This window comes from Pleurodeles waltl, chromosome 11 (assembly GCF_031143425.1).
Source record: "Pleurodeles waltl isolate 20211129_DDA chromosome 11, aPleWal1.hap1.20221129, whole genome shotgun sequence".
In the NCBI taxonomy this organism is placed as follows: Eukaryota; Metazoa; Chordata; class Amphibia; order Caudata; family Salamandridae; genus Pleurodeles; species Pleurodeles waltl.
In genome coordinates, this window is record NC_090450.1 from 699,160,145 (window position 1) to 699,183,421 (window position 23,277).

Sequence of the window (23,277 nt, forward strand, 5' to 3'; positions counted from 1 at the left end):
GAAGAGCCCTGGCAACAGGATCCAGAAGGGCTGAAAAATAAGCACATGGTCGCTGTTTGCCACCATGTTCTTGTGTCAGGACTGAGAGAGAGCAACCGTTATGTTCACTTACAAACAATGTAAAGGGCTTATGATAGTCAGGCGTGCCTAACACAGGGGCTGAACAGAGAGCGTCCTTCAAATCTTCAAAGCTGGACTGGCATTCAGTATTCCAGACAACGGTGTCCGGGCAGTCTTTGTGGGTGAGTGCTAAGAAAGGCTTGATAAGGAGAGAAAAATTAAGTATCCATTGGCGGCAAAAAGATGTGATGCCAATGAATCCCCTGACCTCCCTCTGTGTTGTGGGGACAGGTATATTGCGTATGGCTTGTACCCGGGCCGGGGTAAGTGTACGTCCCTCCTTCGACAGCAGGTGACCAAGATAGGTAACCTGCTGTTGACAATACTGTAATTTAGTGAGGGATACTTTGTGATGGTGTTGGGATAGATAAGTGAGAAGTGCAACTGTGTCTTTTTTGCAATTTTCTTGGGAGTCAGAAGCAATAAGGAGATCATCAACATATTGTACCAGGGCGGAACCAGCGGGGAATTGAAAGGAATCCAGCTGTCCCTTGAGCACCTGGCTAAAAACACTGGGTGATTCCGTGTACCCCTGAGGTGCGCGACAGAACCGGAAACTGCGACCGCCCAGGGAGAATCCAAAAATGTGTCTGCTGTCCGGGTGAATGGGTATGCTAAAGAATGCATTCTTGAGATCAATTACAGAGAACCAGGTAGCAGTGGAGGGTATCATTGTTAGGAGGGTGGTAATGTCGGGTACAACAGGGAATTGAGGCTCCACTACTTTATTAACTGCTCGAAGGTCAAGCACAAAGCGTAGGCCGGGCTGATGGGAAGAATCAGCGGACTTTTTGAGTACTGGGAGTATGGGGCTGTTACATGTATTACCTCTGGTCTCTTCAACAACCCCTTTATCAATCAGCTGCAATATAATGTCCTTGAGGGCCTGTTCAGTGTGATGTGGTAACTTGTACTGTGGCAGACGGGGAAGTAGTGCATGCTCTTTTAACTTGATGGAGAACGGGGGAATATCAAGGCAGCCCACATCTTCATTGTTTGAAGCCCAAAGTGTAGCGGGGAGCATCTCTAGCTCAGGCGGGAGTGGTAACGCTATGAACTGGGTGGGTGTCACGTGAGGACCCATGGTGACGTACACGCCATCAGGGGAACAATATATAGTGGCGTGTAATCTTTTCAGTAAATCGAGACCTAGCAAATTTTCACTACAACCAGAGGTAAGTATTAGAGGAGAATCAACAGTGTAGGGACCAATTGTGAGTTCCAGTGGCTTGGATACGGGGTTAATCACTGGGACGCCTGAGAATCCTACAGACACGTTAGTATTGCTGGACAAAGGGACCCCAGGGACCGCATCCTTCATAACAGAACTCTTAGTGGCTCCAGTGTCAATTAAAAAATTCTTAGAAGTACCATCTAGTTGTACTTCTACATGTGGGCCATTCTGTTCACCTGGGATTGGGACGGGTCCTATCCTCCCTTGTCCTAAGCTGTCCTAGCAGGAATAGAAGCCCTGACCTTCTTCCGGATCATAATTATCATTATAATACTGGCGTTGGGCAGAACTATTGTCAAAGTAATTTTCAGCGGCTGCTATATTTTGCTGTTGATGGGCTCTATTAGGTCCCTGCTGTGGGGGACCTCCCCGTCCTCTACCTCGGGGTGCACCACGGGGCGCTCCTCTACCTCTTGTCTGGGGCGCAAACCCGTTTTTATTTGGGCAATCATTTTTCCAATGACCTTCCTCTTTACAATAGGCACACTGATTGTAGCTCAGGGAATAGCGGGGCTGATAACTGTTGGGACCATTATTTTGGTACTGAGGTCCACGGGGAATTGACCTATTCTGGGGGTACGCCTGCTGTACTAGAATTTTAGTTTTTAACTCTTTTGTTTGTTTGTCTTTTCTGTCCTTCTCTTCATGAACCCTATTCTCGTAATATTGGGCCATATTAAGTATCTCAATGGGAGTGCTTGTCGACCAGGTACTCTCAGTCAACCGAATTTTTGAGGCCACCTCAGGTGATATGCAATTTACAAATTTATCTACAAACAGCCGCATACCACCTTCGGTAGAGGTGTCTTGTCCACTAAAGTCAGTGTATGCCCTTTCAAACCGAGAGAAAAAGTCAGCAATGTGTTCGTCTTTCTTTTGTTTACATGTATCTATTCTATCCCAGTCTACTAATCGCGGGGGCAAGGACTTCTGTATAAGCGTAAGAAGTCTGTCAGGGAGAGCTACTATTAGGGCTCCCGGCTTGTCACCAGGCTTCCTGTCTTTGTCCTCGTGGTCCAGTTGATCCCAGGTACCGCCTAGCTCAACAGGATAGTCTTTCTGTATGATAGTCTTCCAGATATCCTGTGGTACAAGGGTACCAAACAACATTTTAATGTCCATGAGAGTCAATATTTGTGGACTTATTATTTGGGAAAATTCTTTATAGAAGCCGGCAGGATTCTTGCGTGGGTCAGGCAAGTGGGCTTTTAGCGCTAGGACCTCTGTTCTATCCCATTGCTGGTACACAAATTGTTGTTTCCAGTGAGCGGGCACTACCGCGGCACCCTCTCCTGTGGCTGGAACGTAGCTGGGTGGGACTTCCCTTAAGGGGTGCTGTGTTGTGTGAGTGGAAGGAATACGTGAAGGACTGGGTGAACCTGTTTCTTTATCCCTCTTGTGGTGGTATTTCTTCCTATAACTTAAAAGCTGACGGAGGTAGTCCTTAAGGTCCTTTCCCTGATGATAGCCTGTGGCTACCTCCTGTTTTATTCTGAGTACTTGCAAGGGGGGATTGCTATCTAAATTTTCGTCCCATTTTTCCATTAGTATCTCACACATACGTTGTATCATGTCTGCCTGTTGTACTGCTTGAAACTGAGCAAAATTCTGCCAAATAGTCTCCAGGCTTGGCTGTGTTAAGATATATTTATGCAACATTGTGTTAATTTTCCTTTCTTCTGTCAGTTTATTGCGTCGTGGACGTCCTGGGGGAGGTGATATTGTGAGGCCATCATCGTCTGAGCTCTCGTCTTTTATTTGTAGCAAGGGGGCTGAAGCGCTTGGGGAGTCTGACCTGGGGGTCACTGGAGCTGATGCTGGGGGTCTCTGGTGTTCAGATTGTGGTGGTAGGGCAAATGTTACTGCATTCACTGGTGAACCTAATGGCTGGGGCATCTGAGCAATTGGGGGTAAAGCTGGATATATTGTTGGGGTATAAACAGGGGGGCAGTCTAGGACATCTTGCATGAGAGGATCCTTTTCGGGGTCTCTTTTCTTTTTTTCAGGTGTTTGTTGAACCACATATATCCTGTCTGTATCTAACTGGTGTCTTCTATCTATCTGGGCCCATCCCTGCTCTGCATTCTGCCAGTCATATTCTTGGGCTTTCTCAGCATCTGATTTTGCATTATGTCTCTTAGCATCCTTTGCTGCTTTAATTCGTTTTTGTCTACCCTCTTTCTGCCATAACCTGAGTGAATCAAACATACCAGGCCTACTTTTGGTTGCAAATAATCTTTCTTCTAAAAAATCAATTTTCAGTTCATCAAAAGTCCCATGCAGTGGCCACTGTAATTCAGCACTATGCCTAGTCTTTTTACGCCATATGTCAGTCCATATTATACTTCCCACCCCGTGTTTTACATACATTTCATGACAAGGAGTTCCAATTGGAGGAGCCGGACAAGACTCCTCCAAGCGGGAGTCCGCTTGACAACAAAAACAGCACCATTTCCTTAATTTACTGAATGCCGGCATTATTTTAAACAGACAGTTGTAACTTAGTATCAGTGGATGGAAAACAGAAACAACGGAAGCAAATATGCAATCTCTATATTATGACAGTTAATTATTTTACAAAACATCCACTGACTTCGGTCTTTGCAAAGATCGAATGACACCTACCAGACAGACACAGAAAAGACAGGGGTTAACCCTGTCCTTACCTTACTCTTGTCTTCCTCCTCAGTCAGGACTCCGAACTCAGGGCCAGCTATGTCAGGAACTCCAGTCAGGGCAGAGCCGCCGGCGCCCGTTGAGACAAAGAGGGGGGAGCACCGCTGGAGTACCGCAGGTCCACGAGGAAAAAGATACTTCCCAAATCAGTTGTGGGGCGCCCCCTTTGGTAGTCCTGCAGTGAACCTCCTCCTCCTTCCGAGCAGACGGCGGGTGCCACTGATGGAGTCCCTGTTCGGGCGCCAACTGAAGAACCGGGAAAGGCAGGCTCACCTCTCCCAGCGGTGGAGGGGACACCCTAGGCCTTCAGGGTCTCTTACCAGCAAAGAACACAACAGGCGGAGTCACGACTGATGAGGAAGAGAAAAGTTTTATTAGTAAAACAGATAATAGCTCGAGCTGAGCACAGTGTCCCAGGACAGTCTGAATGACTTTCCTACGGAGGCTGGCTGCTTCATTCTGCAGCGTACAATCTTATATAGTTAAGCTGCCCCCCTTCAGCCAGGAAGCCACCCCTCCATATCTGGCGAACACAAAAGCTTCAAACAGTTCTCCTTTTAACCCGAGAGCATCCTGCTGACGTACATACATTTGATTAGTCTTTCCTGCTTGTACTCCCACTGTCTCGGGAGTATCCTGCTAATACACGGCAAAGTGACAGTTCATTTGTCAAATGTCAGTCTTATCACAGTTGGTTTGATAATTTACGAGGATATCCCTTGCAGGAGGCCCCTGGAATGCGGTGGGAAGAGGTACAGTTCTGTTCGTGCACAATGATAAGAAGGATACAGCTGTGGCTCGGTATCCTGAAAGTCAGCTTGGTTAGATAAGTGGAGAGGCCCAGAGAAGGAAATGGTTTTACACAAAAACTGAGTTCACAGGGAAGTCAACTTACACAGTTTAAATGAAGAGTCAGCTTTGTCGAGCACATGGCAATATTAATGGAATACGCAGAAATAAAGTCTGAGGCAAATACATCTCGGATTATTATTTAACAGTATCATATGGGATCCCTCAGTAAGCTCTTGCGTTAGTGGTGCGACAGAAAAGTTGAGCCCATTCTCCAGCTCTTGAAAATGTATGTGTTGTCAACCTATAGGTGTCATTGACATAAAAGGCATCTACCCATCGCTGGCCATGTTTGCTCCTATGTGTTGGTTCTCTGAGGGTTGAGTGCTGAAAAGTAAGCTTTCCTGAAAAGTTGTTGGCACTACGCCTCACCGTAGTGTTCAAGGGTGATAAAAACCCAGCAAGGAAGCAGGGGAAAGTGTAATGCAAGACTGTTAGGAAATAGATTCGGAGAGTTGACGGCACTGAAATCTTGATTCCCTGGTAAAGTTGTTTGCATGATTGTGAGATCTCCCTTTTTTTTTTGGTCATCTAGCACTTGTAGTCTCATTAAGATTCTTAATTAATTGATGGGCCCCATATTCATGGAATCTGACCAAGTAATACCATACCAATTTCGTAGGTGGGCTCAGCTTAAATTAACAATCTCATTTGAAGGACCCGTGTGGTAGCTAAGAGTTCTCTCCTTCTTTTTTATTTTATTTTTTATTTTAAGACACTTGGCAAATTAAGAAGTGATAACTGGGGATTTATGGTATTTGAACCAGTTTACCTATAAAGTGGTGAAAGTGAGTGCTGATGTTAGTTTTAGATTTAAAAGTAAAGAATATTATTATAAATGTGTATTGAGTGTCTATATTGATAAAGTATGAGATGGTAGTTTATGGATAGTCATGGTGCCAAATAGTAACTTATTAGGTATAAATTTATCTGTTGTATCTCCAGTGCACAAGTCCAGGATCACCCTAAAGACAGGGTTATTTAAATGTGCTTAACAACATAGACAAACCAATAGGCCTTGCCTTTGTGAATTTTTATTTTTTGGCATGCTGCACAGTACCCCAGATGTTGTGCAGAATGGCTAATTAGTTAGGCCAACAAAGCTTTTTAAAAAGTGCACCATGCATAGATGATTGTACAAATTGACGTTGACACTTAGTTTTTCATTTTGATAATTTGTTTTCTTTTTTTTTTTTTTTCCCCTAATTGCTGGAAGGCAACAGGGTAGTGGTGGGTGTTGCGGGGGGAAAAGAGCGATATGACACAGCCAGTGATGTCTGTGTCATAGCACCTTTTTTGCCTTATGAGGGTTGAGGGAGAGAGATTGGGAAGCAAGATGGGTGAATGGGGCAAGCAACACAGGCACCAGCAGAAGGAGAGGGCAGGTAAGGGCACGGAACACTAACAGTTAGGAGGGTGGGTAAGAGGGAGCAAGCAACATGGTATACCAATTGAGGGAGGACTGGTGTGGGCAAGAAGACTGAGAATGGAGGAGGGAGAAGTACGCGAGAGAGACAGTTGAAAAGGAAGAGTTTTTAAACAAAAGGAAAAGAATAGCACCTACAAAAATGAGCAGTGGAAAAACACAAGTATTTAGTCCATGCTTCAGGGGAGGGCCAAACACTCAAAGAGCAAGGAAGCCTTTGGTAGCTGACAAAAGAACCAAGCAAATGTGTGGCAGTGAAGTCAACCAGTGGTAAGCAATGGATGCTCTGTTAACCCCACTGACAGAAAACAAAATGTCTTCAAGCCCGTGCACAACCTGTCTAAGTGAGACCTAAAAACTGAAGAAACAAAGCCCTTTTGTTGTTCATTTGCCCACTTCTACATCTGGATCACCTCAGTCATCACCACCCATAGATATGACAGATAGTCCTTTTTTCCTCTGGCTTAGATTCCCACTCCTCTACGATTTGCCTACACCCCTGTTCTTCCAACCTACCCTCTTTATTTACTTCCTCAGTGGAAATCCAGTTCCCCTTCTAGAACCTCGGCATAGGCGTTACCAGGAACTTTCCTATCGTGAGTGGCGCATCTGGGTGATATTTAACTAGTACAACAGTTAAAAGTGAACTAAACTGGTACTTTGTTTTAAGTGCATATCTTTTTGGGTGTAGTTACTACACTATCATAATGGAAACTGTAAAGTATGTAATGGAAATAATTGTTGAATACAAATAAACTTAAAGCAAGCTCATCAACAAGCGAGTGGGCCAAAGGGAAACGCTTATACTTTGATGCCACAATTGACTGCTATTTTCACAGGTGTTCAGCAAGTGGTGAATACATTAGTCTAATTTTCAGTCTTGGCTTTAAAGCACAGATATCTGCTGCCAATTCTTTAAAATCTACAGAGTGGTCATTCTGCACACAGAGGAGCATTCTCTCTAGCCTCAGAGGCTCTTGATAGTTTTCATTCCACGTGCTTTGGAGTGCTGGCATTGCAAGTACACTTAATCTTAACACATTCAATTCTTTCTCATCAATACATTGTATGCCAAAATCAGTTGTGTTTGGTATTTTTTTTTCTTCTCTCTCACCGCAGCAGGGGTGTATAAAAAAAAAAATATATATATATATATATATATATGATTCTCTTTCAATTCAAAAAGAGAAGAACCGCACTCCATCGTTGTGTCATAAATCATTTGATTTTAATTCCATTAGTGAAATCTTAACAAAACAAACAAGAAGGAATCTCGTGACGCGTTTCGGTCACAGGAGATTCCTGCTTGTTTGTTTTGTTAAGATTTCACTAATGGAATTAAAATCGAATGATTTATGGCACAACGATGGAGTGCGGTTCTTCTCTTTTTGAACTGAAAGAGAATCCTTTCTTTACAATATGGTATGTCCTGCCTAAAACCTGCACCACCGGAAAAACAAGTACGCCGAAAACACGCTGTTAAGGACAACCTTCATTTTGTGCATATATATATATATGTGTATATATATATGTGTGTATATGTATATGTGTATATGTGTATATATATGTGTGTGTGTGTATATATATATATATATATATATGTGTATATATATATATGTGTGTATATATATGTATATGATCTGTTATATTTTTGGAAACTTAAGGGGTTTCGCTTTTTGCCTTTTATTGATACGAGAAGGTGACGAGGACTAGCTTTATTACGGCTAGAATTGTTTTCTAGGGCCAGAATTGGTTGGGCCTTACACTCAATTCTAACCTGTGGCCTTGTAGCAGTAGCTTGCCTCTGAAGACTCATGTCATGGCTTTCCAGCATGGAACCCATTCATGATCTACCATTTTTATGTCTTGCCACTTGCAATGATCTGCTGTTTTATTTAAAAAAAAAAAAAAAAAAAAAAAAAAAAAACACCCTTGGAAAAAGGGGCATTTAGCCTGCTTTTTACCTATGATTGGTTGACCAGTGTCTGAAACACAGATTTTGGCTGCCTGTCGCTTTAATAGATGATGAAGCTGTAAACCTATTCCCTTTTGTTTGACTGTTGCCATTCAGTATGTGTATTTATGAATTAACGTTTCTTGCTGTGCCACATTTACTAATTGGTTACCTCTTTTACATTTTAAGATGATGATGATTTATTCATCATTAAACATGCAGTGATTTCAAAAGGTTTGTTTCACATTAACCTCTAACCAGCCCAGCCTCTAAAATTTCTCTCCCTTCCCTTTAACTCTACCCATCCGTGCACCCTCCAGTGCCCTGACCTCCCTTTACCTCTACCTACACTCGAAACTTGCATTCACACTCCCTTTGCTTTACCTCTACCCCAAACCTAAATTTATCCTTATCTCCCCTTACCTTTACCAATCCCTGAAACTAAATTCACCCCACCTCCCTCTCACTCTGTCCAGCCCAACCCTAAATTCACCTTTTCCTCGCTTTACCTCTACCCACCCAGAACTCAAGTCACCACCACCCCCCCCTTTACTGCCACCCCCTCCTATGCCATCAAGCCACCTTAACCTACCTTCATCTCTATGCAACCCTCCAGTCATACTCCCCTCCCTTTTACCTATATTCATCCCTGAACCGTTAAGTCTCCCTCGTATCCTTTATCACTACACACCCCTGAACCCTAAAATTGTTGTTTAAAAGAAAATATAACTAACTGTAGTAAAGGTCTTGTGTGGTAAAGGCTGTTTCCTTTCGGGCTGGAGGCAACCCCACCTGTTCCTTTAACAGTCTCCTACCTTCACCGTAGCCTCCCCTAAATGTTTTGTTTGCACTGTTTCTTATATGCCCTGCAGTATGTTTGGTGGGCACCATCGCCTCTGACAGCTTACCCTCTCACCACCACTCCCCTGCTCGTACCCTATACTTTAGGTCTCGCTTGAAACTGTGAATGCACAATCACCAATAAGACATTTTGTTTACTTACAAGGGTATTTAAGCCCACCCAGTGCCTACCATTGGTTGGTTTCGTTGTAATTTCCTTGCTTTACTTTGGCCTGTAAGTGCCTCACCTCATCATTGTATTTGTTCAGGGGCGGCCCCTCCTCAATGGCGGAGGAAAAACTGCACCCAAAAGTTGGGACAGCAGGTTTCAAGGTGCTACAAAGATACGGACGATGCTGCGCTCCGTGCTCGGCCGCCTTTTTTTTTTTTTTTTTTTTTTTTTTTCAGCGCATACCATGGCTAAAAGAAATTGACAAAGCAAATGGTACTCCTGTAGAGGAGAGGTATTGGCTTTACCAATTCTTTATTTTTTTTTTCATGTGTGCCTACTTAATCTTGTTGTGGATGGCTCGCACAAGTATTATTGGCCTCTTTTGGGCTAGTTTGTGTGCAAATGGTTTGTGGCTTCTTCACCATTTAGAATTGCATTTTGTATGACATGGAGCCTCTTGGTATCTGCTCACTGAGCACTCTACTGGCTCCTGGGGTTTCATGTCCCTTCCTGACACCAGAGCAGACACACTCTTGAGTGAAAGTCTTTCTTTCTAGATTAAACATATTTTTGCCCACTATGGGCGAAAGGGAGCTCGGGTACTATTAGTTTTAGTCTCTTGACCCCAGTTGCAGGGAGAGAAGTATGAAATATACAGTTAAAACTAACGAGAAATAGACAGTCTTGTGTCTAAATATGCACAGCTTGCTGGTCACAGATTTAACCTCCGATGGTGCAGGCTCCCCTTTTCATGCCATATAGGCTGACAAAATGAGTACTGTTAAGTTGCTTAAGAATACTTTTCTAACGGCTTTATGAAATGGTACGATTGTAGCAAGAATCATTATACAAATTGCATACTTTAAGATTAAGAAGTATGTAATAATCTTGTTAGCCACAAGAAAAGTACTACCTTTTGCACATAACAAACGCAGCCGTTAATGGTGATCTCATTAACAGGGCTGTCTGGAAAGTGGCCGAAATGATGTCCTTTTTCCCCCCCCCCCCCAAAAAACCTTTTGGTTCACAGGTTTATTTTTCAGCTACAGCTGACAAATGCAACAGTGTTACTAATCTCTCAAATGCCTTAATAGCTTTAAGTTTCATTTTTATGATTTGCTGTGTATCGGACATACACTATCAAATTTTCAGACCTTTCCCAGTAGTAATCTATAGTTATCCTAAATATATATACACACAAATGTAGAATTACCTCCTATAAAAGAGCGGCTTGGATGGGAAATGAAAGATTGGATAGGTAGAAGATCAAGCCAAGAAGGAGAATGGGGATAGAGAGATGGGGAAAACAGCAGAAAGAAACAAGTGGATCTAGTTTCCACCACATGAGTACCGAAAGATTGTCAGAGGATCCCAGCTAAGTGCAAGCTACCCTGTTTTATGACATTAGGATGAGCAACCCATGTGTTTAAAATCTGCTTGGGCCAGCAAGGCGCTTGGTGGCAGCACATAGGCTTACTTCCTAAATTGAGTCCACCTAGAAAGGATTCTGTTGCTTCCACATTCAAAAATGTAGATGTTCTCATGTCAATCCCCCCCGTTTTGCAAGCGTCCAGACTGAAACAGTCTCCCCTTACATGATGGCTAGACATTCTCTGTAAAAGTTGTCCATTACCTCCAATATGGATTTCTTATCCTCAATGGGAGGAAAACCTAAAGTATCTTAGCTACTCTTTGTACATTTCCCAGTGCTTCCCTTTTTCTGCCCGTTGCTTTCACTATTTTTCCCTTGACGTTTTAATGATTCACCACTTCTTCCTCCATCCTATACTTGCCTCCAAAACTTTGCACTCCAGTATCTTGTGGTCTTGTTGCTACCTCAAACTTACTGATCCCAAATTCTGTTTTCTCCTGATTGGCCTCCATCGCGGAGGTTCATTTTTCCACTTTAATCTTTTTTAGTATAGAATGCAGTTTTGTTTCTTTCTTTCTTTTTGACCTATGGCCAGATCATCAATTCTCACTCTCCCCAGGGATCTTTTGCTGCAGGATCATCCTTTCTGCAGGAGTTTAAAGTCCTAATTTGTTTACTACTTTATCATACCTGCCATTTTAACGAAGTACTCTTCTCCGGTGCCCTTCATGGGCCATTAGGCCTTTCAGTGGCCCGATGGAGGATGCCACTTTCTACTGGACTAGTCTCCAGCATGTCATCCAGGGGCCAGTTCTCTCTGATCGTCTTGCTGAAATCTCGTCTGCCCTGGCTGTCTCAACAGTTTCCAGTGCTGCAAGGCTCAAATCCTCCAGTAGCTTCAAAAAGCAGCTTTCAAGCTGCTGCTAATTATTCAAAATAGTCTGTGTGATCACCTTTGAACTGGCCCCTCAGGATTTCCATGTCCAGGGATATACATTGCAACAGGTAAAGCGTGGAGAGAGGGACAGAGGAACCAAAATCTATTTTGGTTTTCTTGGTTTAAGTTGATTTATCATAGTACAGGTTCAAGATGAGCTTGTTCTGCTGACAGTGTAGCTAAAGGAAAGCACAGACCATCTTCCATTCATTATCTCTTAACAAGTGCTGATGTTGGGGACGTAGATATGCCGGCGACCAAAATGGCTGCATGGCCTTGGAGCTCCCGCTGGACGGGGTCCTTTATCAACGGACCCCGAGACCCACCCTCACCAATGCCCAGAGGATGGGACAACTGGAACGTAGGGCTCTTTAGTGGAGGCAACTGTTTCGATTGTGCGCCTGAATAACTCTGGGCTTGCTGCAGCCGAACTGCAGCCTGTGCATTGGCCCAGGAAGCCCCGCAGTGACAGGTGCAGCGGGCAGGTTTGATGTGCGGGAGCCCCACAGTGCTGCTCTGGGCACAGGCCCTACACCGCTTGCCTCATACCACTCCATCCACCCCCACTCCACACATGGTGGGTGGATCAGACGTGGCCTGGACCTGCATCGGATGGTGCGGCTGCCCTGCTGATGGTAAGAGTCGGGGGCAGCCATTTGCCGCAGTGGAGCCGGGGTTAGCCTAGTTGGCTGAGGATATGGGATGGCATATGGACGCCACAGCACCTGGGAGGAACACACTGCATCTTCCAGTGTGTGCTGCTGTCATGGGCCTCATCTGCCCCGGGGCACTGCGGCCTGCATGGTGAATACGCCTGCTGGGTACATGCTTTGCAGCGTACGCACTTGTGGCGATCAGTGCCCGGAATTCTGCATGGCACCCACTACCCTCCCTCCCCTAAATCCGACCCCCCTATCTGCGCTGAATGTGTTGGCTGGAGGTGGGGCCCAAGCTAGCAGCAACGAAGATTTGCTTTGGGAGTTGCCACTTTCGCTGCTGCCCCGGTTGAATACTTTGGGCCTGCTCGCTGCACTTGCCAAATAAATTTTGTGAAGACTGACCCCAAAGAACTAAAACTTCCCTCTCACAGGCAGAAACAAATGCTGCACCGGGAGCGACTTGCCACAATGGAGATGGGCATTCAGGAGGGGGGCGCCACTGATGGAGCCATCACGCGCTAAGATCATGCTGGAACTCTGCTGGTTTTAAAACGATGGATGCCAGATTTGACACCATGGCCGGCTGGCCTGACCGCATGGGCAAATGACTGGACAAACGGGGCGCGCTACTGGACCACGCAGAGGGCTGTATTTCCGAGGTGAAGGACGCTCCTTCAGTGCTATTCCACAAAGTGGAGGTCCGGGAATTGCACCTACGTACGTTGGCTATCAAAAACGAGGACCTGGAATTGAGGAGCTGGCATAACAATATATGCTTTGCTTCATCGGAGTGCCGGATTCGATCAAGGGTCGCATGGACCTTTCTGTAAATTGCGTACTCCGATTTATTTGAACGGTCGAATTTCACATCTGGCTTTGTGGTGGCATGGACCCACTGGTCATTAATGGTGTGTCCTGTTCATGGAGTACCTCCGTGCCTCACTGTCACCCGCCTATTACATTTTAGGGACTGCAACTCTAGAATTGCCTAGCCCCCCCCCCCCCCCCCCCCTCCCCCAATATCAAGGCTCCACACTCCATACTTTTTCAGAACATACAATAGACACCTGCTGAACCTGCCCCGGCCAGGACGAACCACTCACCCTGTGACCTCTTCTCACCCTGAGTTCACAGCAAACACTTCAACCATGAGGCACATGCATCACATTCCTCCCATTTTCCGTGGGGTGGGGGGGGGGGGCAGGCTTCCTCTGTGGTGACTGTCTCCAGCATCAGCACTCCTGTACACCTTTCATTCCACCCCACACGATGTGTGGCCACAAAAAGATTTTTGGCTACTGTCTCCATCACTGCATGGAATACATTGAACGACCTTGGCGCTTTCCCGCCCTGGCCCTCCACTCTGACATCTTCCGAGCGAACCATCGCACAGCCATCGTTGAATACTTTACCAGAAATACAGCAACAGTGTCTTCTGGAGCAGTACTGGGGGAGGCATTTATGACTTACATTAGGGGGAATCATCATATCTACACACTCAGGTGTTCTGTGCTCCATTCGGCGGGTAGTGGATGCGCTGGCTTCCCTGGATCAGGATGACGCTCTCTGGTCTGAGAGGGTCTCTTTACTTGACAGTTCCCTGCTTCTGGATGCGGACCGGGAAATTACATTATTGGGTAGATATGCTAGAGCACGCCGCTATGGCGAAGGTGAATGGCCGGGTCATACACAGGTTGCGTCCTTTGGTCCCCCAGGTCACTGTCATACATTCCTGAGATACGGATCTGAGGGCGATAAGGCTGTGGGGTGCATCTGCTGTACAGGTCCATCTTCTTGACTACTACTACACCTGTCTCTACACTACCTAAATCCCCTCTTGCTCTACCGACCTGCTGACATGCCTTGATGAGGTGGCCATAGTGTGGCTGAGCTTGGCGCCGCAGCACTTCCTAGGTGCACCCTTCACTGAAGAGAAGCTCTTTGCTGCTATAGATGTCCCGGATGGCTCCAAGGAACCAGGATTGGACAGATTCATGGATTATTTATTTTTAAAATTTTTTACAAGACATACAAAAACCTCTTGGCTTCTCATCTTCTTGAGATGTACCAGGAGGCCTTAGAAGTAAGTGTGTTGCCGCCCACTCGCTGCGAAGCGGTGATTTCTCTACTACTGAAGCCTGGCAAGGATCCAACACTATGTGGCTCTTACAGGCCATTAGCTCTCCTCATTTTCACTTACAAAATATTTGCGAAACTCCTAGTCACCCGACTATCCTTACTACTTGAAGAAATCATTTTGCCGCCCCAGTCGGGATTTGTGCCACATAGATCAACGTCTATTAACCATTGAACAGTTTTTGCCACCTTGCATAGAGTGTTGCATATCGTCCCTGGCGCAATAGCCCTTCTTGATGCAGAAAAGGCCTTCAACTCCCTGGAGTGGCCCTTCCTTGACACTCTACTCTGTAAAACTGACATGCCTTGTGGCTCCACATCCCTAATTATGTTACTGTATTATTCTCCAACTGCTCACCTCCGGGTTAATGCCACTTAAACATTCCTATTCCTCATCTCCAGGGGGCCAGACTGGGTTGTCCACTCTTCTCCCTTGCTCTTTATACTTGCCAGGGACCCACTCGTCCAAGTGTCCAAGACCAACATTTCCTCCGTGGGCTGCTTTTCAAAACAGGCCCCTTGCTGATCTCTCTATGTGGATGATATCCTCCTGGATCTCTGAATGCGACTGATATCCTTCTGTTCCTTCGGCCACCCTGCAGTCAACCTTGACCCAGTGCTTAGAGAGATATTGAGCTCTGGAACGTACTCTGGCCTTTAAAATCAAATGGGGTAAATCAGAACTATTCCCCTGTTGCGGCGGCCACTTCCCTAGTCACCTACTGACATTCAGTCCTTAGCTACGATTTGCTGGGCATGGCGCAGGCTAATGCGCCTCTTGGGCAAAACTATGCTCTATTCCTCTGCACTCACTTAAAGGACAAGGCATGGCTACCTCTCACACTTAAACTGGTGCACTCTACCCTTGACCCACACACTTTGCTCAATATGGGGGAATCCCCACCCAGACTCATTTTTTTGCGAACGGGTGATGCTTGGTTTCATAGCGCAACCACAATGGACCACTTCGTCTTCTGTTGCATTCAGAGTATGCTGTGCCAATGAATTACCACCTACCCGCTTGCACCAGCTGATGTCATTCACTCCCCCCCCCCCCCCCCCCCCCCCCCAAAATACTGATCACGGACTCGAGCCGCAACCTGGTTTCTAAACTGTTGTGACTGTCTCGCTTTGCTCCCTGTCTGTGACCATTGGGTGTGGGGGGGGGGGGGGGCAGGGGGCTGGGGCTGGGGCTGGGAGATGGATCTGGAGTGGTTGCTACCCGACAGGGTTTGATATGCCTGTTGCTGTAGGACCCGCACCATAGACCTAAATAGCTCCATTACAAATTTATTCGCAGAATTTACATGACACCCGCTGCACTGGCCAAATTCGATCCCACGCAACCCTCCACTTGTCCGAAATGCGCTGCGGAGGATGCAGACTTTGCCTACTTGCCATGGACCTGTCCCTACACACTGGCACAACGTATTTGCCATATTATCCTCAATGCTGAACACCCTGGTCTCACCAGACCCCTTGCTGGTCCCGTTGCTGTATACAGAACCTATACTTAAGCCCCTGCGATGCAGTGCGGCTGTGGTGCTGCTGCAGGCCAAGAGCGAGATGGCTCTGTATTGCAGCCACTCAAAAGCCTGCTTGACTCGGAAGCTTTATATATTGTGACATTACCAGTGGAGTGTATGCCTCTCTACAACCTCCTACGTACCGCCCTAGAGACTTGGCAGCCCTTGTGTACTCAACTTCTATCACTCTAGGATGTAGAGCCCCCAAAAGGCTCGGATCAGCCCTCCCCTGTAAACCACCCACCACCACCACCACTCCCTAGTGCTTCAGCACCTTGACATGAACTTGCTCTGTTTCTGTGCAGCTCTGTCTGGGTTCGTCTTTCGCTTGCTGTAATGCCGCTTCTCAGCTTATGGCCATTGTCACATCATTGGTTGGCGTACATCCTTCTAATTTTTGTAGTCTGATTTTGATTACCCGTACATATGTCAGACAATGGGTACCCATACCGACGAAGAAAATGTATGTAATCAATTTGATATCTTGCAGCCTCACCTATCAAGAACTCAACCACTCTTTAAAACATAGGTACTTTCCGTACTGGCTCCACATAGCAACAAAACCGAATTAAGCTCCGGTGTGTGATAGAAATGTTTAGAAAGTTTTATGTACAAGACTACTAAAGTCGCTGTGTTGCTACACTAATGGCCGATTCTGTGATGTACACCTGATAATAACGGCAACGTGATATGGAGATGGCAAGTAGTTGAGAATAACTGTTGTGGGCAGTTGTATGTGCATGATTGCCTCTTTTTCGCACCTTTGTGGTCAGTGTTGAAGGTGGTGACAGCTCTTTTCAGGTTTAGTACTCTGTGCGATAGGAGTAAACCTAGATCCCAAGAAGGGCTTTGCTAAAACTGTTTAGCACTGCAAGAAACTGACTGTTTGCTCCCATGTTCCTTTCCTTGTGCGATCTGCTTGCCAACCCTGCACCTATTGTGACCTTGGACTTCATTTTGAATGCCATGTTGGAACCATCATCTGAATTTGCAAAGGGGTGAAACTTCAACGGGGTGAGCTTTAGACTAACTCTGCACTTCGGTGTGTTTTAGATAGTATGAAATACCTAACTACTTATGCTGTGGACATATTTAATAATAGTCCTTTGATAGTCCTTCTTTCACCAGTGATTACTGCTTAATCTTTGTACCTGGAGACAAAGCTTAGCTTCAGCTAAATAGCTCAAGACCATAAGTCTTAAGGCACGTTAGGTGGTCTGCTAAAGCCAAAGCAAACAAGCTTCAAGGCTGCGATCTTGTGATGGAAATGGACGGAGTACAAATTTTGGAATTTATTACTCTCTGATTTACTTACAACAGAGATTATGCTATTATTGTGCAAAGGGGTCGCTAAACAAAGCATCATACTGACTAAATATGGATCATTTTATATACCAGTGTTAACTATGTGCTCCCATATTCTAGATATAACAGAAGATTTGAGGAATTAAGTTTGTGCTGTTTATCATATTGGACATTTCGGTTCCTGCCATGTGTCTATCACTAATTATACTGAGATCATTAGCTCTGGTGTTAGCCAAGACCTTTTTTATTTTAGTGAAATTGTTTGTATATTATACTTGGAGTAAGGCTTTTAGCCACACCTCCATGTCCATTGGTCTGTTACGTCCCTTTTTTTTCTTATTTCTTATTCCCACTATCGCATGCACCATGTGGATCAGCACACTTCAGCCATTGGTTGAATTAACTGTTACTAACTGCATTTTACCCTTTCACAAGGACCTCATCCACTCACAAAGTAGTCCCTTGAGCAGGTCCCCCAACAACAAAGTTTTGTAAAAGCCATTTCAAAACAAAACTTGACATTACAAAGCTAAAAGCTGCCGCCAACACCAGACCTACTGGCTTGGTCAATGCTGTTCATTGCTGAAACATTAATAGCCATTCTAAGGAAGGTGTCTGGAGGGTTGATTTTGCCAGAGTTATGAAAGTGTTTGCCTCTTGCCTCAAATAAGTGCCTTTTCCTCAATATATTTAAACAATCCACGTGTGTTTTTATCTGCCGTATCCTGTGTTCGTATAGGCTGGCCTACGTGTTGTGATTCGCTTGCCTGCTTAAGTGACCATTACAAATGCAGACACTTCTAACTTCCTGTCTGTGAAATGGCTTGGGTGCTCGCTTGGATGTGAAAAGTAAGGCTACAGGTCTAATCCCTGAGACAAGACCAAGTGTTTCTGGGAACCCAGGCACTTACTTTGTGCATGCTATCTTGTGATTGATGTTATGTAGCCCTCATTGTTTACACCAGTGGTTTCCAACCTGTGGTCTGGGGGAACCCAGAGGGAGGTCCACTAAGCCTCTTCAGGGGGTCCGTGACTGCTTAGAAAATGTTATATTAACAGGTTAGGTCCCCAGATTCCAGTAATGATTGTGGGGGTCTCCGGGATCCAGTGATGATGTGGGGGTCCACAGAAGTGAAAAGGTTGGGAACCATTGGTTTATACTATATACAGTTTGTGCCTTTGTATTCTTATTAGTCTTGTACATTTGACTGATTGTTTCATACAGACAGCTTTCATGCTGTGCATCTAAGAATTTCTAAATGCTTAAATAATTTAATACAACTGTCTCACGTTCATTCATGGTATTCACATTTTAAAGGATTTTAAGGATTCCTTTTTTTTTCCTACTCAAAAAGGGGCTTAAAAATCCAATATTTTTTTAAATTTGTATTTGTTTTTATTTTTTATTGAAGGTATTCGTACTGAGGACCAAATATTTTCAGTCACAAGCAGTGCCTCTCTTTTATATGGAAAGATTTCAGTGTTGACTAAAGTTAAAACATGAGACACATGATGCTTACTTACTTTAATCTCTATAACCTGTAATTCTCTGTTGTACAAGCCATAAGACCGATTTATAACCAAAAGCAAAATTGAATGGAAAAATCACATTCTATAATATGTAGGAGATACTACTTTTAGTAGGTGTGCCTCACCACTTACCCTGTCACACACCTGCCACACACATTCCAACAAACCCGCCATCAAAACCTTACGCCCCCGCAATCACATATTAGTTTGAACATTTCTGTTGTCATAGTAATAGTGAAAATGTTTGTTTCCTATGTAATTTGAATATTATTTTTTTGTCTTGCCTCACAGAACATTGGTGTAAAGCTGTCGCCTCAACACTATGTATCACTTAAGGACTTGTGCTGCTAAGTTGAGGCCGTTGACGGCCTCACAGACTGTTAGGACGTTATCACACAACAAGCCAGCGCCAACAAGGACGTTACCGCAAATCAGATGCCTTAGTACTGTGGCTGCTGAGCCTTTTTTGAGTGGGACTAGTTCGAACTATGTAGAGGAAATGTACTATGCCTGGTTGGAAAATCCTAAAAGTGTGCATAAGGTAAGGAAAAGAGGTTACTGACCTCTAGTTGGCTCTCCTCTTCCTTTCTAAGGCTCTGGCTTCAGGTAAGTTGCGTGTTTGTTGAGAGGAGCTCATAGGTATTTGGACCCAGGCGAATGGATCAGCTGTTAACACCTAATTTGGATATATTCGACTGCCGATCAAAGAACTGAAGGAAATCCATGCGGCTCTGACATCCCTGACGAGGAGTACAGCACTTTTTTAATGCCCGCCACTGCTTATGGATTTGTACTTAATTTGGAAAATGAAGAGGAGTGTCTGTCCTGGAACTTGCTTGCATTTTGGCTGCGCTTGGGTTCCTTTGCTGAAATCAGGGTATTGTTTTCCTATGCTTCATTACTCAGTTATGAGCAAATACAGTACAGTTAAGTGGTAAAGGAAAAGTGATTAGATAGGTTTTACAAAAAAACACATACTTAAATGTAAATTTAAAAAAGCAACAGAATGCATTGTGTGGTTCAAATGGTAGCCATTTACCCAATGTCTAGGAGATGATTAGGTCTCATTGATATATTGTTTTTTGCAGGTTATTGGTTTATCCTTTGAGATGTGGCGTTCCCAAATAAACATGCAAGTGTGATCAGTGGCCATGTGCTTAGTCATATGTGTAGTTGTTGTGTTGCAGTAGAGCCCGTGGCGGTGAAATGTATAGGTGGATCATTTGATTCTCCCTAACAAGTGTGTACTTGCATAAAGTATTTGTGTTCAGTCAGTTGTACTTAAGAGTCATTGCTGATGTCCTTGTGAATGTGCATGTCAAGTGCTGTTGCTTGTTTGATTTTTAGTTCAAATTTGACATGGGTGTCAGAATGTTTATTATAGAGCAGTTTCACCCCTAATGAAACTGCTGGCTCTGTTGTCCAGGTAGTTTCAGAGTTGGGGAATTTATTTTTAGGGGGGCTGGGGCTTAGTACTGAAAATAGTTCTGTGTGAACAAAAGGTATGAAAACTCAGACTGATAAAAGTACATTGTTTTCATACATATCCGTCACTATCAAATTTTACACATCAGCATATCTGTGCTTTAGGTGGGAGAGGCCTGGGTTGCACACCTTCGACTGGAATGTAGATGAATGTAACTCTAAATGCTACAGATTGTACTGTAGTGGATATCTGTATTTGTTGACCTCCTGTCTGCTTTTATGGGCGAGCACAAAGTGCTCTGTCCATTCTGTAATCTCTCTTTGACGTGGCATGGGCGTGGTTTCAAGCCCAGTCACTTACATTGGTTTGTGGGCCTGTCTTTTAAAATCCGCTTGCTTTCATTTGTGAAAGGCATGCATACGTCATGCCTTTTCCAGTGTTTAGCCCACCTACACAGCACTGGTAAAGTTCCAAGAACATACGAGGCTCGATGTTTTCAGCCTGGAGTTCAGACTCCTTCATCTGTTTATTTTCCACGCAGCGCGATCACACCGCATTTTACATAGCGCGATCGCTCTGTGTTTTTTGTTTTGGTTTACAACACTAATAGCTCGAACAAATGCGAGACCTGTTGCATTGAAAATGCTTGTTTTATTTCCCCCTTACCAACATTCTGGCAAAGCCTTTTCTCCTCCCATGCTTTGGGTATGGTGCCTGAACATCCCTTCCTAACCACTGTGTCAGGGCCCGGTAAGTGTCAACTAAGTGCACTTCTTCTGCACACCCTTCAACCTCCGTTTTCCCTTTCCAGTCTGTGTCTCATGGTCAGTCCTCAATCCAGAGAAAAGACTTAACATAAAGTGCTAGTTGGTATGTCATTTCTTCATTTTTGTGGTTTACTTGGGAATTCAGCGGCTGATTTGCAGAGCTTTACCCTTGCACACTGATTTCTGGCTATTTTCTCGTGCCATTGTTGTCTCAAGATAAGTTTGTGTCCTCACTGCAACCATTTGTAGCTCAAGCAATAGCTTCATTGCTGAATGTCAAGCACATCATTACATTTCCTTAGGAGAAAAGGCAGCTACTGGTGCGGGAACAACTATTTTGGTGGTATTTTTACCCACCTGGTGCTGCCTTAGGGATGGTGTCCATTCACCACCGATACATTTAGGTCCCGCCTACAGGCAGCTAAGTGTTCTTGCGGACCATACCAAAAACATAGTGGGTTTTGTGCCATAACATTGCTTTCCATTGGTAGGATTTGTTGTCACTCTCTTGCCTGCTTTGCATTTTATGGTTTCCCTTACTCATCTTGTGTTTGGCCTTTATCCTGGATTATAGTTTCTTTACCACCCATTTAAGTGGATGACTTGTATCTTTCTACTGTTCACATTAACAGAAATACTTTAGGTCGAGCCTGCAGGTGATGTTCTGTTACTTGGCAACGACCTACTGTATCCTTGAAAAAAAATCTCTCAAAAAGGGGCTTTAAGCCCACTTCTTTACTTACCATTAGTTGCCATCCATATCTGTCTTTGCTGCCATCTGATTCGGCCTCACTTGTAAGACCTCACTTACTGTGTTACTTCCTTGTGTTTGTGTGGAGCATGGATGAAGTACAGATTGATCTAACTTAGTGTCTGTCTGCTGCTTCTGCTGTAAATTGAGGTTCTTTTAAATTTTGCATCTTTGTATAACACAAACTCGACTTGACTGAAGAGGTTTTGATGCTTTACACAAGCTCACATTCATTTTTTATGCTGAGAGATAGTGATTTGCCCAGAATTACAGGATGTTGAGGTGACAACTTGATTCCTCCCCCCAGCCCTCCATTGTTGCAGTTGATGAGCCATTAATGCATCACTGTAGGTGGGCGTCAAGTCTGTTTTCAGTCAGCAGCAGTAAACTCGCTACCTGTGTACTTTCACTGTTCCCATTCCAAATCCTGACCGGGAGACTTCAATGCACTGGCTGAAAAACAGGGAGGGACCAGTTGCATCGCTGTGACCTGGTCTTTTCATCCAATTAAAACTCCTGTAAGGAATGCAGCCCATTTGCATGCTCCACAATGGCTGCTGCTATTTTGTAATTTACCTCACTCAGTTTCAGTCTACTCCACTCCAATTCTACCCCACTTCAGTGAACCCTTCTCCCCTCTACCCCACTCAAACCTTAGTTCCTTCCTTCTAGTCGTGGCCTCAAGAATGATTTACTTAGCAAAACGTGCAGCCGTTTACAGTGTGCTTGCTCAGAGTACAGGTGATATTCAAAGATTTGGCAACTGGAATCCTATACCACTTAAGACCATACGAAGTGGTTGGCCAAGGCCCAAAGACGTAACTCTTGCAGACCTCCAACTCTTCTAGTGTACCATCCATAGGAGGAAGCCATTCTTTCAGGCCCAGAGATGTAGATAAACGTGCTAAGGTGGCTTATTGAAGGCATAAAACAAAAGTATTTGCAATGTAATGGGTCTTGCATTTGCTTGAGTTAGAGCTATTATTGTTGTAAACTCCCAACTGGACTTTTCTTGCCACATAAAGTGAAAATGAAAAGTAATTCAGTTTCTCATAAGCGAGCCTATTCAAAGCGCCACATGTATGAAGGAGATACAAAAGGAAAAAAAAATTGTCTTGCAGTCAAACATACTGGCAAAAGTGCAATTAGCCATGTAACAGGATCGATGTCTAAGGCTGTAACTAAACCTCCCCAAGGAGGGACAAACTTAAAGCATTTACCAATGATGATAAAGGATTTTTGAAGGGCCAGCCCACAAACGAGCGATAGTTATGGGCGTAAGGCGGGCGTGGCTTAAAGCCCAAAAAGATAACACGTCAGAAAAGCAGCCCTTGTGCGCTGCTATGCTCAAGCTAAAAAACTACAAGACAAGGACTGGGTAACCTTTGTGTAATCAGAAACTATCAGCTGCTTTCAAGAGACCTGAGCTATGGATGATATTATACTGGATGGATTTTCTCCATAAACCACAAAAGCCATAAAGGCAACAAAAGTGAGACCCAGAGGCAGATTAACTATTTAGGTACCCTCCTGATAGGACCGAGTTAAACACACATTTTCCTAAATTAGCAACAGTCAATTGCTACTTGCTACTTAT

General features: G+C 44.5%; 1 protein-coding gene across 6 annotated transcripts in view; it reads left to right on the forward strand.

The window, feature by feature from the left end:
- OGDH (oxoglutarate dehydrogenase) overlaps positions 1-23,277 on the forward strand; it is an 833,675-nt gene that overhangs the window by 17,340 nt on the left and 793,058 nt on the right. For 4 of the 6 annotated variants that reach the window (XM_069214267.1, XM_069214268.1, XM_069214266.1 and 1 more), the window contains exon 2: positions 19,028-19,277. The exons of the other annotated variants lie outside the window; for them this stretch is intronic. In XM_069214267.1, the coding sequence (XP_069070368.1) occupies positions 19,059-19,277 (219 nt within the window). In that variant the 5' untranslated portion in view covers positions 19,028-19,058. The remainder of the gene's footprint in view (positions 1-19,027; positions 19,278-23,277) is intronic. 6 annotated transcript variants of the gene reach the window in all.